Genomic DNA, 16,888 nt, shown 5'->3' with positions numbered 1-16,888 from the left:
CTTACCTGACATGCATTATAAAGGAGCTGGTGTTCTAGTTTTTTAATACCCAGAATCTGCTGAAACATTTCATAGAGTTGTTCCTTGCTCAGAATAAGTTCAGACACTGCACTTAAGGTCATTCTGTTTGGCTGTTTGCACAAGTCCTCTTCACCCCTGTAAATGGCATCATATTTGGCTATCCATGAGCTCAACACTGTCTCTTTGCTCAAGCCATCTATTTCTGGCAAACTCCGCACACGTTTTTCTATGTTTTTCTTAAATACTTCTCTGAAGTCATTAGCAGAACACCCTCCACTCTGAACCATTCTGGCCACTCGGTCACTCTTTAGAAAAACCTGAAAAACAAACAAACAAAAAAACCCAATTACAATTAGGTGTGGGTGCTAACACCACTTGCTTTCAGCAGTCCAGCCAGAGTTTCTACAAATATTTCAGCCAAATAGTCCACAATGATTAAAATGTTTTATAATACATGGTAACCAATGTCATAATGGTGGCCCCAAATCTCTCTAAAGTGTTAAAATGTTTAGGAGACACAGTATACAGTAAAAAAAAAAAAAAAAAAAAAAAAAAAAAACCTGTAAGATAGTTTACTTTGACCTGTATGTCTCCCACCTCTAAAACTAAATCCTTTAGAGTGACGTCCTTATGAATGTGATTTGTGCTCTTATACACAGACTCCAGAACTATCTCAAGCCTTCCACCACATGTGTTCAGAGTGAAAGGTCAGCTGTCTGTGAATCAGGAAGCAGGTCTTCACAGACACCAAATGGGCTAACACCCTGATTTTGGACTTCCCAAATCTCCAGAACTGTGAGAAATAAATGACCATTGTTTATAAGAAAAATAAAAAAAAGATTAGGAAAACTGGAGATATGAACCCAACATCCATACCTGTGTCTGAGAGTTCTAGTTGGTTTTTCAGCAAGGAGAGAATCCTCTATCATTTGAGTGTGGACTTGAAGACCAATAGTAGGGTAAGTCTAGTATCCAAGTCTATATTCATCATATGTAATTTTTACTCAAAATTGCCCAACAGCTGAGAGGCTAGAATATACCTGTCCCCATCCCTGATTTTACCACCTCCGCAACTTCTTACACACTTATCATAACTAGGAGGAATGGAGGCTTGAAAAAGCAATACCTCTAAGGGACTTCTAATTGTCCATTACTACTGAAAAGAAAATAAAATAAAAACAATGACAACCATAGGGTAAGATGTTCATGAGACAGGTAGCAAGGGTTGGGTAAAAATAAGTACAGTAATAAGGTCATATTTGGGAAGAGACACCAGATTTGGCCTTAAATCTCTCTATTCTGCTAAGTTATGTATCTAAGTATCAGTTAAGATTCATTAAACATCTATTATGCTGTCAATATTCCTAAGAATCCTCTACAAGCCATGTAAGACTGCTTTTATTATTGCTTTATTCTTTCCATAATGTCAAAATACTCTCCAAAAAAAGCCTGCAGGACAATTTAATAGAACCTCCATAAATTTTTTGCTGTTATTGAGCTTACAGAACAAAAATTCATGTCAACTTTTCTTTTTTTTTGAAACAGGGTCTCACTCTGTCGCCCAGGCTGGAGCCCAGTGACACAATCACAGCTCACTGCAGTCTTGACATCCCAGGCTCAAGCAATCCTCCCACCTCAGCTTCCCAAGTAGCTGGGACCTGCAAACACACACCATCATGCCTGGGCTAGTTTTTGTAATTTTTTTGTAGATATGGGGTCTCACTTATGTGGCTCAGGCTGGTCTCAAACTCCTGGGCTCAAGTAATCCTCCTGCCTTGACCTCCCAAAGTGCTAGGATTACAGGCATGAGCCACTATGCCTGGCCTCAACTTTTACCCTAAGAACTGACTTATTATAGTGATATACTCCCAAGTTATGATCATACTACTTGCACCACACTTCCATGCCTGTCTGCATGTGGGCAAGCAGCACACCTGCTTGATACAGTCAAAGTGGACTCACTTGAACCACTGGCTGGCATGCTCAACCACCTGACCCCAAGCCTTTTCCCTCCACTTTAGTTCTCGCTCTTAAGGTCACTCACACTAACTGTTTTTCTTGTTTCCTATCTTTGCTCAATGGCAAGAAGATTCCTGGAACTCAAACATTTTGGTTGACAGACTTACATACTGAACCACTGATAGTAAATTCTGCATTGGCAAATAAGATGCTCCTCAAACTACAATGAGGTTACGTCCTAATGAGTCTGTCATAAGTTAAAAATATCATATTAAAAAAGCATTTAATACACCTAACTTACCTGAAACATGCTCAAAACACTTACATTAGCCTACAGTTGGGAAAAAATCATCTAATGCGAAGCTTACTTTATGATAAAGTATTGAACATCTCATGTAATTTGTCAAATATTATACTATGAAAAGCAGAACGGCTGTATAGGCAGTCAAAATATGGTTTCCACTGAGTTGTATCACTTTTGTACCATTGTAAAGCCGAAAAATCATAAGCAGAACTGTCATGAGTCAGGGATCCTCTGTGTGTGTAACACATTCCCAAAATTCTTCCTCTGTCTTTACCAACTCTGGCTCTATTACTTACTATTGGAAAGTCTCCCTGTCTTATTTTTTATGTTTTTAAGGCAACACAAATTAATTCTTAAGTGACAGGTATACGAATAGTGTTTTAAATATTTCTATATCAAAGACAATGAAATTGAGATGTTTAACAATATGTTTTGTCTAAGAATGACAAGAACTACTTCAGAACTCAGATGTGTCTCCACCTCCCTTCTCAACCTCATCTAATCACTCGCATTGAGCAGTGACATTTAACATAAATAAACTGTATATTTATAACCTGCATAAGAAGTATTCATATGCAATTTAAAACTATATTCACAAATATTAAAAGTATTTATACATATGATCTTATATACACATGATTTTGGTCTATTTGTACCCTAATTTCTGCAATATTTGTATCTCAAGGTGGAACTCAGGGAAGCTCAGTAGTTAAAGGGATGGACTCTGCCAGCTATTAATCTGTTGCTTCTCAGCTCCATTCTTCCACGTTTCCATTGCCCTGCCTGTGTCAGCTAACACAATTTTTTTTTTTTTTCCTGCTCTGTCACCCAGGCTGGAGTGCAATGGCATCATGTCGGTTCACTGCAAACTCCACCTCCCAGGTTCAGGTGATTCTCCTGCCTCAGCCTCCTAAGTAGCTGGGACTACGGGCATGTGCCACCATGGCCAGTTAATTTTTGTATTTTTAGTAGAGACAGGGTTTCACCATGTTGGTCAGGCTGGTCTCGAACTCCTGACCTCATGATCCGCCTGCCTCAGCCTCCCAAAGTGCTGAGATTACAGGTGTGAGCCACGGCGCCCAGCCAGCTAACACAATTTTAAGCAACATCAGTAGAGGCTGCCAGAGGACTTACACTGGAAGAAAAAGGGCTGTTCTTCCTGGTTCTCTTCTTACCTGAAGGCATGTGGCAGCAACCCTTGGGCAGCTTTTCTCCAGATCCCTAAGAATGGTCTCCCAACGTACTATCCCCACTGGCAGATTCCCAGTGAGTTCTGCAGTGTGGCACCCCTCTGTGGACAGCTTCCCCCTAGGACCCCAGAAGGCCAATCCCCTGCAAGTCTCCCTACAACACTTCGGTGAACTACTCTGCCATGCAGTGAGACACACCTTCTCCAGTGAGGTCTGGATTCCAGCCCTGGGGTAGGGGGTGCCTCTTTGGGTACTCTGTTCCCTGTTTCTGCTACTCCTATATTCTTTAGAGTTTGCTTTACCCACAGTAACCAATTTATTATTGTTTATATTAACTGTTCCCTGTTCAATTATTGTGTGTTCTCTGTCTTCATAGTGCACTCTAACTGATACAAAAACACTGAAGAACTGCAATATTGTTCCTATAGGAAAATATTCTAAGTCAAAACAACCAACTTTGAGAAATTTAGTAATGTGTGTATCATTTGACCAGCAAGACATAAAGTGAAGTATGAATACCTAAGGAGGGGCATCAGAAAACCCTTTAATTGCTTAATTTCTAATACTCTAAATTGGCAGGCATTTTATATTTTCCCACTTCTTCTGCCTAACAGAGTCAAAGCTAGATTCCACCAAGTAACCAAACCACATTTTTGAAACAAGGACACCAAGAAACTTACATTTTTGAATTCATTTCCCCTACAAAACCATACCTGAAACCATACTCAATCCAATTAGATGTAATATAATCAACATTTAGTAAGTGTTAACAACATTTCAGGGATTCTGCTAAGTGTTGGGGGCACAAGGAGAAATGAGCCAAAGGCCTTGCCTTCAAACAGTCACAGCACCTAAGAGAGACACGATACACATGAAAATATAATAGGGTGACGGCAGCAATGGAAACCCACAGAGGGAGAAAAGGCAAAAGAAAAGAAGTTATTAACTCTGTTTGGGGGCCAGAGTATGAGAGGAGAGGAGCACAGGGCAGAGACAAGGGCCTCATGTTTTGAACAACCCATGAATTGTGTGACAGAGAAAGAGAGAAAAAAAGGATACTTCGAGAAAAAGAAAATAAAAGAACAATGGCAATAAAGCACAAAAGAATAACACTGCAAGGCCTTTTGAGGGAAATACAAGGACTTACATACTAGCAGGGACATTCACTATAAGAGTGGGGGCCAAGTGGGGGAGGGAGGACTCTGGGCTCTATCTGGTGACGCAGAAGTCAAGGGTAGCTGGGTAGCCAAGGTGCTAAAATGATGAGAAGCATGCATTAGGTAACTGGTGGCAGCACCAAAGGTAGACAACAAGTGACCAGAGCAGACACTGGGACATCAGTTATCACATGAACACAACAGACCTGGTGGAAAACAATAAGGGCTAGGACTAGGCTAGAGAGAAAGGTGGAGTTAATGAGGATGTGGGAAATAGAATGAATGTGTCTTGGTAATTTACAAAATGTGGAACATAAGACAGGGAAAATTGGAAAATTGCATGTTTTTTACTTGGGTGTCCAGATTCCAGTAACCAAAAATAAAGAATACAGGTGGAAGCCCATGTGTGTGCATTTGTATATGGTGGTGAATGTTGGGAGAGTCATGGAAAATCAGTTTAGTTTTGGTACAGGTCAGCTTTGGAGACAAAGTATGGTAAAAAACAAAACAAAACGGAAAGAATCAAGACAAAATATTCTGAAATGCCTACATTTTAAAATTTGGCAAAAGAACTGGCTCCATGGCAGGTTGGTGGTGTCAGAGTAGAAGAAAAAATATGGATTTACTAGCAGTCAAGAAAGGAGATGGTTTCAGGATAAGAGACACAGAGACAGTCTCAGTCAAGATAAGAGAGATAGAGACAGTCCCACAGGCCTTTTAAAAATCTCCCTTTGTCCATTTGTCCATCTCATCATGAGAGAGAGACAGAGAATTACCAAGTGCCATAAGAAAAATCAGGTCAAATGAAGAGAGATTTGCTGGTTTTTTTATCATTGCCAGGTCATTTTTGACAGACAAGATTTACTGGAGTAGTGAAGAGCAGAAGCTCTTGTCTCCGGAGAGGAAGTCCTATCTTCCTGCCACCTTATTCATCTACCTCACTCTTTCATCTTGCTCTGTTTTTTGTTTCTGCATATAACATCATCTGACATGCATTTATTGCCCGTCCCCCCACCAAAATAGAAGGTAAGCACCTCAGCAGCAACTTTGTTTTGTTTGCTCAAAATCCAGTACCTAACACAGAGCCTGTCCCTTAGTGAGAGCTTAATAAAAATTTGTTGGCCAGCGCAGTAGCTCACACCTGTAATCCCAGCACTTTGAGAGGCCAAGGTGAGCAGATGGCTTGAGCTCACAAGTTTAAGACCAGGCTGGGCAAAATGGTGAAACCCTGCTCTGCCAAAAATATGAAAAATTAGCCGAGTATAGTGACACATGCCTGTGGTCCTAGCTACACAGTAGACTGAGGTGGGAGGACTGCTCGATCCCAAAAGCTGGAGGTTGTAGTGAGCCATGATCACACCACTGCACTCCAAACTGGGTGACAGAGTGAGACCCTGTCTAAAGAAAAACAATTATATATATATATTTGTTGAGAAAAAGTAATTACTACCCCCACACACTGAAATCTCCAGAGATAAACAGGAGGATTATACACGCATCTAACTCACAGGTGTCCTACAATACTGATGACTGTGGGAAAAGAACCAGGGGATGGATAAATATCCAGTAACTGGAAGTCTAGAAGTGATGTATTGAAAGGCACAAGCTCCAGAAGGAAATGGACTTTCACATGGGGGAGGAAGAGTAACAATCTGAAAGCAGGAATGAAGACCCGTTCTCTTGGCCCTATGTGGAGAGGACAATGAAAGGCCCACAATCATAAGAAGGCTACATTTACCCTCTGCCCTCAGTCTGCTGATTAGGTGTGGGGCCTTCCACATCACACATACTCTGAAGGCCATCACGAAGCCTGATCCATCAACCTTTAATTTTACTTAAGTTCCGCATTTAGATCTCTAATATCACTCCCATCTCTCCTTAGGTGTCCCATTGGCACTCTAAATAAGTCTCAGAGTTCATGACTTTTCCAATATTTGTTCTGCTTCCTGCTTGCCTATCTCAGTGAGTGACAGATCCCAGTTTCCATCCTCGAGGGCCTGGAAATCATTCCTGACTCCTCACATCCTCCATGCTATATTCCCCAACATACAACTTGTCCCTGAACCCTGCTGATTCTATCCCCTCAATTCCTCTCAAGCCCTTCTTCACCTCTCCATCTCCCACAACGGTTCTCCCTCCCTTTCCCTGGGGCTCAAGGGATAAGAGCAAACAGGCTTGCAACTGGTCTCTGCCTCAGAGGTTTTTCTGGCAGTCACCCTATTCCTACTACCATTTTTTGCAAACTTGTTGTCAATTGGCATATATATATATATTTTAAACACTGATCATTTAAATCCTTCTACGGCTTAAAACTATTTCATTGGTTTCATTGGTCTTCCACTGAAATCGTCACCATGGCCTCTGAGGTCCCACTTCAAAAATGTCTCAAACGAGGCTGGGCACAGTGGCTCATGCCTATATCCTAGCACTTTGGGAGGCCAAAGTGAGAGGATCGCTTGAGCTCAGGAGTTGGAGATCAGCCTGGGCAAAACCCTGTCTCTACAATAAAATTTAAAAATTAGCCAGGCGTGGTGGCACATGCCTGTAGTCCCAGCCACTCGGGAGGTTGAGGCAGGTGGATCACTTGAGCCCAGGAGGTTTTTGTTTTGTTTTGTTTTATTTTGAGATGGAGTCTCACTCTGTCATCCAGGCTGGAGTCCAGTGGCGCCATCTCAGCTCACTGCAACCTCTGCCTCGCGGGCTGAAGCAATTCTCTCGCCTCAGTCTCTGAGTAGCTGGGACTACAGGCACATGCCACTACGCCCGGCTAATTTTTTTGTATTTTTAGTAGAGACGAGGTTTCACCATGTTAATGAGGTTGGTCTCGAACACCTGACCTGAAGTGATCCACCTGCCTCAGCCTCCCAAAGTGCTGGGATTACAGGCATGAGCCATGGTGCCCAGCCATGAGCCCAGGAGTTCTAAGCTGCAGAGATCTATGATCTCGCTGCTGCACTCTGGCAGTGAAACCTTTTTTTTTTTTTTTTTTTTTTTTTTTTTTTAAAGTCCCAGACTTCCTCTCTGGTTTCATCATAAGTTATTCTTCCTTGCTGGATCTCTGTGCTCCAATCCCACAGGCCTTTTAAAAACCTCCCATTGTCTACCTCACCGTCCACTAATTATCTTAGTCGCCATTCAGATCTCCACCCAGTTGATCCTTCCTCAGGAATTTCTTCCCCAGTCAGCCAGGCTTGGTCAGATCCTGTATCGTATGCTGTTACAGGACCTTTTCTTTTTTCTTTAAGATATTGATCACACTGTTACTGTAATATTTAAGTAAACAATTTAATTCCCATCTCTTTTCCTCACTGAACAGTAAGTTCCATGAAGTCAAAGACTGTTTCATTCACCATTCTATCTGTAGCACCTAGCACTAGGCCAGGTACATGGATAGCAGGCACCCAGAAAATACCCACTGGATGAGTGAATGAGTGGTTTGAATGGTTAAACCAATGATTTAATTCCCCCATCCATGCACTTGTATAATTTAAATAATTAATGAATCAGGATGAGGGAACAATACTGCAGAGGAAGAAATCACAATGAATAACATCACAGAGGAAGGGCTGGACTGTGGTGGCTCATGCCTGAAATCCCAGAACTTTGGGAGGCAAAGGTGGGAGAATAACTTGAGCATAAGAGTTCGAGACCAGCCTGGGCAACATAGCAAGACCTCATCTCTACAAAAAAATGTACAAATAACCATATACAGTGGTGCATGCCTGTACTCCCAGCTACTCGGAAAGCTGAGGTGGAAGGATAGCTTGAGCCTAGCAGTTTGAGGCTGCAGTGAACCATGCACTCCAGCCTGGGTGACAGAGTAAGATTATCACTTAAAAAAATACTACTACTACTACTACTAATAATGTTGCAGAGGAAAGAGGGAAAGAGTCAGCCTAGTCTTGTGAGAAGCAGCTGATCAACTGCCTGGAGAGCAGGGCTCTCAGTACAGTGAGAAAGAACCCCTGGATAAGCAAAGAAGGATAGGTACAGAGATGTAATTTGATACAGGAGGCAATGGAAAACACTAAATAAGTAAGGAAGTGACATGTTGAAAGATTATTTTGGAGAGTATTTAGCAGAGGAGTAGTAAGTAGGAAGGCAGAGGTGTGAGCAAAACTAGGGCAGACTTTAAAGCTGTGAAACCCATCCATACACTTGCATAATTTAAATAATTAATGAACCAGTAAGGTTTACTGATTCCTATTATATGCTCATATAGGAAAGGAGTATAAAACATGGACCTTGTACATATGAAAAGGGGAGGAAAGGATATCAGAGGGAAGGAAGCATAATGAGTAATGTCCCAAAGGAGAGAGATTAGTTTTGTGAGTAAAATAAATTATACTGTCTAATAAATATAATATTATCTAACACTTCCTATAATCTGTGTTCTTACAGAAATAATAATAGAGTTTAAGACAATCTTTCAGGCTTATCAGTTATGAAACTAACAATGATGGGTTTAGTCTCACTAAATATAAAATACCTGAATCCTGCATCCTTTCATAACAACAGTTACCAAGTTAAAGGCAGGTAAAGTGTGGCTACATGTGGAAACTGGTTCCAGAGCTGGTCCCCAGGCATCGGTGGTCACCCTCCAACTTTCTGCTGTGGGACCCAGGATCCTCAGTGAAATTCTGCCTGGAGTACCAGCAGGGCACCATGCTGGTGTCGAAGCTGTCATGGGAATTCCTTACACTGACAAACTCACCAAGGAGCAGGTATCCTGTCTCCCTAGAGCTCTTCCTGTATTATCTTCTTTAATCCTCACAATCACCCAGTACCCTCTCCAATATCATTCTCTTTTAAAGGTTAAGTGGTTTAAGCTGAGGAGATAAGTTACTGGCTCAAGGCCATACAGCTACTGGGAGAATAGAGACCCGAATACTGGACCTTTGGACTCTAAAATCACTACTCCTTTACTCCCTTTCTCTCCCATTCCTCCACCCCAGCCTGGGTGCACCTTTGGAAGCCAGATGTCCTGCTGGTTGCTGGCCAACACCTGTGGAATTATCCACCAGTGACTTTCTTGTGAAAATGCCACTGGGCACACATCTTATTCAGTGTGGCGGTTAGGAACCTCACGTCGGAAAACTATGACATACTACGTATGTCACATTTGTCCACATTTCAGTAAATTTTAACTTACATATGGCCTTCAATCTGAGCACCACCAACTGCCACTCTTCCCATTAATCTACTCAGCTTATATACCAAATAAGTCACTGAATATCTTAACAAAGTCATGGTGAACTAATAACAAAAGTGAAATGTGATTACTATAACAAGAAACTGTATCTGCCAAAAGTAAGTCTGCTCAGCTGTCCAAACAGGGCTTCAAACATACTTTTCCACAGAAGCCCTTATTGTTCACACATTGCTGTTGATTTGAACCATGCATTACTTCTTTGATTTAAAAGAATTTTATAATGATGAGAAAAACATTATCTGCTTGCCAAATCATTGTGGCGATGAGATGGTTCCAGGAAGGCTGCCAGCATGTGTTCAACAAAACGTTGAGAAACGTACAAGAGGCCCACTTATAAGACATGCCTTTTTCTCCTTAATAATACCAAATAAAATATTGTCTCATAATTTCCGCAACCTATGCTGTCCTTGGAGAAACAGCGATATGGTTTTTAAAACTATTTTTCAGGTGTTATCAATTCATGAATCTTTTCAACTGTAGTGAAGTTTAGTCCCACTAGAAATCAAATAATTTATGTTTTTCCAGTATGTAAATACCAGTATTTTTTTTTACATGGAAACATTTTACTTCCTGATTCATACATGTTGTAATCCAAACTTAAAAGAGATGCACTTTAAAAAGGAAAATCTGAACCTTTCATGTGCTGAAGCTCTAAGACACGAACTGTTTTACTGGATGGAAACACACTAAGGCAGCATTTGTCCATCTGTGGGACCTGGCTGTGACTCACACAGAACAGAGTCCTCTGTGTTGACACCAGACACAGAAACTCAAAGGAGCCCACTGCTCCATTCTGACTATGCGGTCCAAGAAGACCTGTTAATGCCCTAGATGTGTAGAAAGAACAAGGGTCACATACCGGAAAAGACGAGTGTGCCTCCTCTGATTTCAAGTGAAAACTCTAAAGCGATGTTCTCTCCTTTCATTTCAAGTTATTTTTTGGAAAGGCATCCACCAAGGTGAGTTAAATGATAATGTATACTAATTTTTTTAAAAAAATTATCCAGTCTATCACTGATAGGCATTCAGGTAGGTTCCAAGTCTTTGCTATTATAAATAGTGCTGCAATAAACATATGTGTGCATGTGTCTGAATAAAGAAAATGTGGCACACATACACCATGGAATACCACACAGCCACACAAAAAAAAAGAATGAGTTCATGTCCTCTGCAGGGACATGGATGAAGCTGGAAGCCATCATTCCCAGCAAACCAACACAGGACCAGAAAACCAAACACCACACGTTCTCACTCATAAGTGGTAGCTAAACAACGAGAACACATGCACACAGGGAGGGGAACAACATACACCAGAGCCTGTTGAGGGGTGGTGGGGTAAAGGGAGGGAGAGCGCTAGGACAAACACCTAATGCACGCAGGGCTTAAAATTTAGAAGATGGGTTGATAGGTGCAGAAACCACCACGGCACAGGCACATCCATGCAACAAACCTGCATGTTCTGTACATGCATCCCAGAACCCAAAGTAAAAAAACAGAAAAGAAGAAAAGAAATTATAACCTCTTGAACCTCAAAAACAAAATTAAAGACCTACTCATGCATCTTTGGCAAAGGAAGCAAACTTAAGGTAAGGGGGTGGGGAGGAGAGCAATAAACTGTGGGAAAAGCCACAATAATCCGAAACTTGATGGACTGTCTAAATTATTAAAATATTCTTTAAAAAAATGGGTAGATTCCTGCCTAATTACTCTGTTTATGAGAAACACCTACAATACATTAGAGTAGACAATAAAATAACTAAGGGGGAGTATCTCAATTATACATTAGAGTAGACAATAAAATAACTAAGGAGGAGTATCTCAATTACTTTTTAGGGTTCTTCATAAAATTTTATTAATGGCACCTTAAATGTAAACACTACAGAGAAACTGCCAGAAGAATAAGGACTTAGCAGAAAATACATGTCTTTTGCTACAATAATGAGAAAACAAGAGCCAAATGTTTACCTTTAAAGTTGGTTTGCTTACCTTTCAACCTTGACATTCATTTAAAAAATGAGGACATTTTATATACTAGGCTGTATCTCGACTGCTCACTACATTGCAATACAATAAGCTTATGTTCAAGCAACAGTTGGAGAAGGATGCTGTTGGCCCCAGTTAAATATCCACTTCACACAGCATGACTAGAGAGAGATCCTGCCTCCCATGATGACTGATCAGCTCAAGTACCATCTGGAGAGACAGGAGGACATGGAGGCCTGCTGTCAGCTGCTCAGCCACATCCTGGAGGTGCTGTACAGGAAGGACATGGGGCCAACTCAGAGGCACATCCAGATTATCATGGAGAAACTTCTCCAGACTGTGAGTCAAACCATCATTTCCCTGGGAACTGATTGTAAGTGCTTGGTGACAGTATTTTTTTTTTTCCCATGTCACTTTGTATACCCAAAGCCAAGTCAATTTGTTGGCACTGTTGGCACTGTTTTGTGCCAGGCTCTATATCCATCCAAGTCTCCCTCAACCTACCTTTCCAGGCTTCTCTTGCATTGCTCTCAAGAACATATTTTCTGTTCCAGTAAAAGGGCACACTTGTGTAGCCCCCCACACTCTGCGTACATTCACACCCCCATAGCTTATCCATTTGTTCAACAAATGTTTACCAAGACAAACCAAACTGCCAGGCAATGTGATCAGGTGTCATCAGCAAAATGACAAAGGTTTGCTTCCTTCCTAGAGCTCACAGTGGGGCAAACAAATGGTTATACAAACCGATATGCCTGTGGCTTGATAAATACTAGTGAGAATTTCTGGTGCCATAAGTTTGTAACAAAGTTTGAATCTGGCTAAGGTGGTCACAGTGGCTTCCCTGAGGAGGAGAGTAGAGATCTGAAGACAAAGAATTTTCAAATAAAAAGGAACCATGGGGCCAGGGGACAGTGGGTGGAGGGAACACAGCCTATCTAAGGGGGCCTTAAGGCAGCTCCCTGGGCTGCAGTGAAGGGCCCAAGAGTACAGTGGAATGGGAGGTGCCTGAAGAGGACCTGAAGTGCCTTTGTCAGGCCTGGAAAGTGCTCTGGTCTTTATCCCAGGAGCATGGAATGCCATCAATATTTAAGGCAGAGAGTCACATGATAAAAACTGTATTTTGAAAATAGCTAAAATTTATTTCAGGGACTTAATGTATATTAACCCTCACAATTGCATAAAGAAGGTGCTAGTATTTACCTTAAAGGTAAAAAACGACAACAAAAACCCAAAAAGCATACAGAAGTACACAGACATGGCCAAGATCACACAGTCAGAGTGTGGAAGAGTCAAGATTTAAGCCCAATCTCACTCTAGAGCTCCCCTCTTCACCATCATGCAATCAAGTTCAGCAATTTATCAATTTGTGGCTCACTCAACCGAGCTGGCAGGGCCAACGGATAAATGGACTGGTAAGGATTAGGCAGGAGAATGCTCCTGTTCACCTCTTTGTCAAGCATTCCACAGTTTGATGGTATTTCTCTATTCTAAGCCATGTTAACACTTCCCCATGCTCTGTGTAGGTATAAAAAACACTGCTGTCCTGTCTTATACCACATCGTTGTATCTCTCTCTTGTTTAGACTGCAAACTGCACCTTTGAAATCTCTGTAGTGTCTAGTATCATTAGATATTAGATACTCAAATTTTAAAGGAAATCATTAGGTCCTTGTAGTAACGGACTTTAGAAAGTTATTGAATCCAAAGGCTGGTGTGTTGACCAGCGTGGGATAAAGTTTTCATGAATTCAAAGTAAAAAAAGCAAATACAAGGACTTCAAAGTGCATTTTAATAAAGCTAACTTTATTTAATATTCTAATAGTTGAAACTGTAGGTGCAAGAAGTCACTTTTTGTAATACAATGTTATTAATAGTAAACGTGTGGTTTTGTTGTTTTATTCGTCCAATGGATTCTTCCCATACAGCTACAGAGACAAAACCAATTCACTGAAACTGTGCTATAGCAATAGAGAAGGAATTTTATTAATGCAAGGTTGGCCACACAGAAAATGGAGTTATTACTCAATCTCTCAAAGGCTTGGAGTTTAGGTTTTTTGTAAGGATAATTTGGTGGGCAAGGGTTTAGGGAATGGGAAATGTTGACTGCTTAGAGGCGAAATCACAGGTGTGTGGGAAACGGTCCTCCTGCACTTAGCCTCTGCGTAGGGGCCGCAGGATGGGTTGCACCACTACTGTGGGTCTGAGTGGATTTAGTTAGTGGTCAAAAAAGGAAAATGTGAAAGATACCTCAAAAGGTCAATCTTAGGTTCTACAGAGTGATGTTATCTACAGGAGCAATTGGGAAAGTCACAAATCTTGTGACCTCTGGCCATAGGACTACTGAGCAGTAAGGGATTACAGAAACTAGGCCTACATTTTAGCAGAACTCAGGCCCCTCCCACAATCCTAATCTTATGGCCTTTCATTAGTTTTACAAAGATGGTTTTTAGTCCCTGAGCAAGAAGGGGTTTAGTTTTAGAGAGGGACTATTATCATCTTTGCTTCCAGGTTAAACTATAAACTAAATCCTTCCCATGGTTACTTTGGTCTATGCATAGGAATGAACAAAGCCAGCCAGCCTATGAGGCTAGAAGCAAGATGGAATCAGCTATGCTAGATTTCTCTGTCATAACCTTTGCAAAGGCAGTTTCATTGTTGTTGTAATGGTTAATTACCTTTCTTGGCACACAAAAAAAGTGCAATATCTGACCTCTGTTTTTATTTACTGATCCATGAATTCCAAAGATTTGAAAAACACTGGTTTAACCAATCCCATTCCTTTACCTATCAAATGTAAATAATCACAACTTAAAACTGATAGCAAATAATCTACTTTATCTAAAAAAATTAATTTTGGTAAGAAGTACCTCTAGACCCTCATCTATAAACTAGGAGACAGTTGCTTTCAAAAGATACTTCCAACTATTCTAAATCCCTTATAACTAATCTAAAGCCCTAATATCAAATCTAAAGCCCTTAGACCAGGCCAGGCATGGTGGCTCATTACTGTAATCCCAGCACTTTGGGAGGCCAAGGTGGGTGGATCACCTGAGGTCAGGAGTTCGAGACCAGCCTGGACAACATGGCAAAAGCCTGTCTCTATTAGAAATACAAAAATTAGCCAGGTGTGGTGGTGCACGCCTGTAATCCCAGCTACTCAGGAAGTTCAGAATGAGAATCACTTGAACCCGAGAGGTGGAGGTTACAGTGGGCTGGGATCATGCCACTGCACTCCAGCCTGGGCGACAGAGTGAAACTGTTTCAAAAAGAAAAAGAGAAAGAAAAGGCCAGGCGCAGTGGCTCGCGCTTGTAATCCCAGCACTTTGGGAGGCCGGCGGGGGAGGGGGGCAGATCATGAGGTCAGGAGATCAAGACCACGGTGAAACCCCGTCTCTACTAAAAATACAAAAAATTAGCTGGGCGTGGTGGCAGGCGCCTGTAGTCCCAGCTACTCGGGAGGCTGAGGCAGGAGAATGGCGTGAACTCGGGAGGCAGAGTTTGCAGTGAGCTGAGATCGTGCCACTGTGCTCCAGCCTGGGCAACAGAGTAAGACTCTGTCTCAAAATAAATAAATAAATACATCTAAAAAATAAAAATAAAGCCCTTAGACCAAATATAAAGCCCTGAACTGTCCATGCCTTCTTACATCCTGTTGTAAGAACTGAGATGAGTCTATACCCAAATGAACACAAATGGGATTTGAAAAGTATAAAGCTTTTATTGGAAAAAAATATATACACATGATATTACCATGATCTTATCAATATTACGAAGTTGTTCTAAAGCTTTTTTCTTCTAATATCAGCTAATAGCAGATCTTTGAGTCTTTCTTCTAAATGCTTAGTTTAAATTTCCTTAAGCCTATAGCAAATACTCCTTAACCTTGTACTTATGAGACTAAAAGTGAAGATTTACCAAGCCACTTGTACAAACACAAAGATCACTGCACCCTACCTGGGCTTCCAATCTGTCTGACACTGTGCAACAAAGACTGAGACCCTAAGGCGGAAGAAAAATCATGTTATTCATCATGGAAAAGGGAGCAATGGAATGGCAAATATGAATTTCTAGAGAAAAGCTTCTATATGTAGCCACAAAGTCAAAGAAGATACCAGCTTTCCATGCCATATCTTCAGCCTAAGCCATCTCTTTTGCCTTCATTCAGTATGTTTCATGGTGTGATAGAAAAGTCTGAATGTTACTAGGTTGGGCTATCTTCTTACATCTATTCTACAAAGAAAATGCTTTTCTTATTTTGCCCTCACTGTAATATTACAGAAAATAAATCTTAAAAATTTAGTGTATTGCTTTTGAAGCCTCATAATATATCTAATGTTGAATAAATCCTTAATGTATGTTTACTATCTGGAAAGAAAAAATGTGTTCCCCTGCTATTTTACAGCTTTACAGTATTCCAACTTCAATTATAGAATTCAATTCACCTCATCCTTACTTCTGTGCTACTCTCCACTCATCAGTTGGGAAATAATTTAACAAACCTGAGAGGGCATCAGGAGACCTGAGAGTTCAAGGTGTGACACAAGCTAAGAGACTCTGAACCATTTTGGGTCAGTTTCCTCAGCAGTGGAATACAGGTAATCTTGAGATGGGATAATTCCCTTGACCTTGATCCCCTTCTTGGGTGTGAACTCAGTGGCCTTTTTCACTCAGTCTGTTACTGGCCACTCCCCACGAGACAGAACATGCAAGCAACCAAGTGTAGGGACTGGAACAAACGATCGCTGGAACGGCCAGTTGCTCCTCTCTTGAGGGAGCGGGCTCTGTGTGGGCTCTGGAGCATCTCCCAGCTCCTGCCCTCTTGGTTCTTGTCTGGCGTCCAGGAAGAATCAGGTCACATGAACAGACTGAAGGGTAGTGTATGTGGATGATTTTATTTGGTGATGGAAGTGGCTCTTGGCAGGATGAGAGTTGGAAAGGGGATAGTATAGGAAGAAGGTGATCTTTCCCTGAAGCCACGCCGTCTGCAGTTAGCCACATCCATCTGTAGTCTCTGATGCTCAGTTGCTGCTTCTCAGCTTACTGCTCAGCCACTTGTATCC

General features: G+C 41.4%; 1 protein-coding gene across 14 annotated transcripts in view; it reads right to left on the bottom strand.

The window, feature by feature from the left end:
* Positions 1-16,888, bottom strand: part of CADPS2 (calcium dependent secretion activator 2) — a 567,394-nt gene that overhangs the window by 344,330 nt on the left and 206,176 nt on the right. For all 14 annotated transcript variants that reach the window (XM_050782592.1, XM_050782594.1, XM_050782597.1 and 11 more), the window contains exon 3: positions 6-338. In XM_050782592.1, coding sequence (XP_050638549.1) covers positions 6-338 — 333 coding nt within the window. The remainder of the gene's footprint in view (positions 1-5; positions 339-16,888) is intronic.

The sequence above is a fragment of the Macaca thibetana genome, chromosome 3 (assembly GCF_024542745.1).
Source record: "Macaca thibetana thibetana isolate TM-01 chromosome 3, ASM2454274v1, whole genome shotgun sequence".
NCBI classification, from domain to species: Eukaryota; Metazoa; Chordata; class Mammalia; order Primates; family Cercopithecidae; genus Macaca; species Macaca thibetana.
This window is presented reverse-complemented; position numbering and strand designations above follow the sequence as displayed.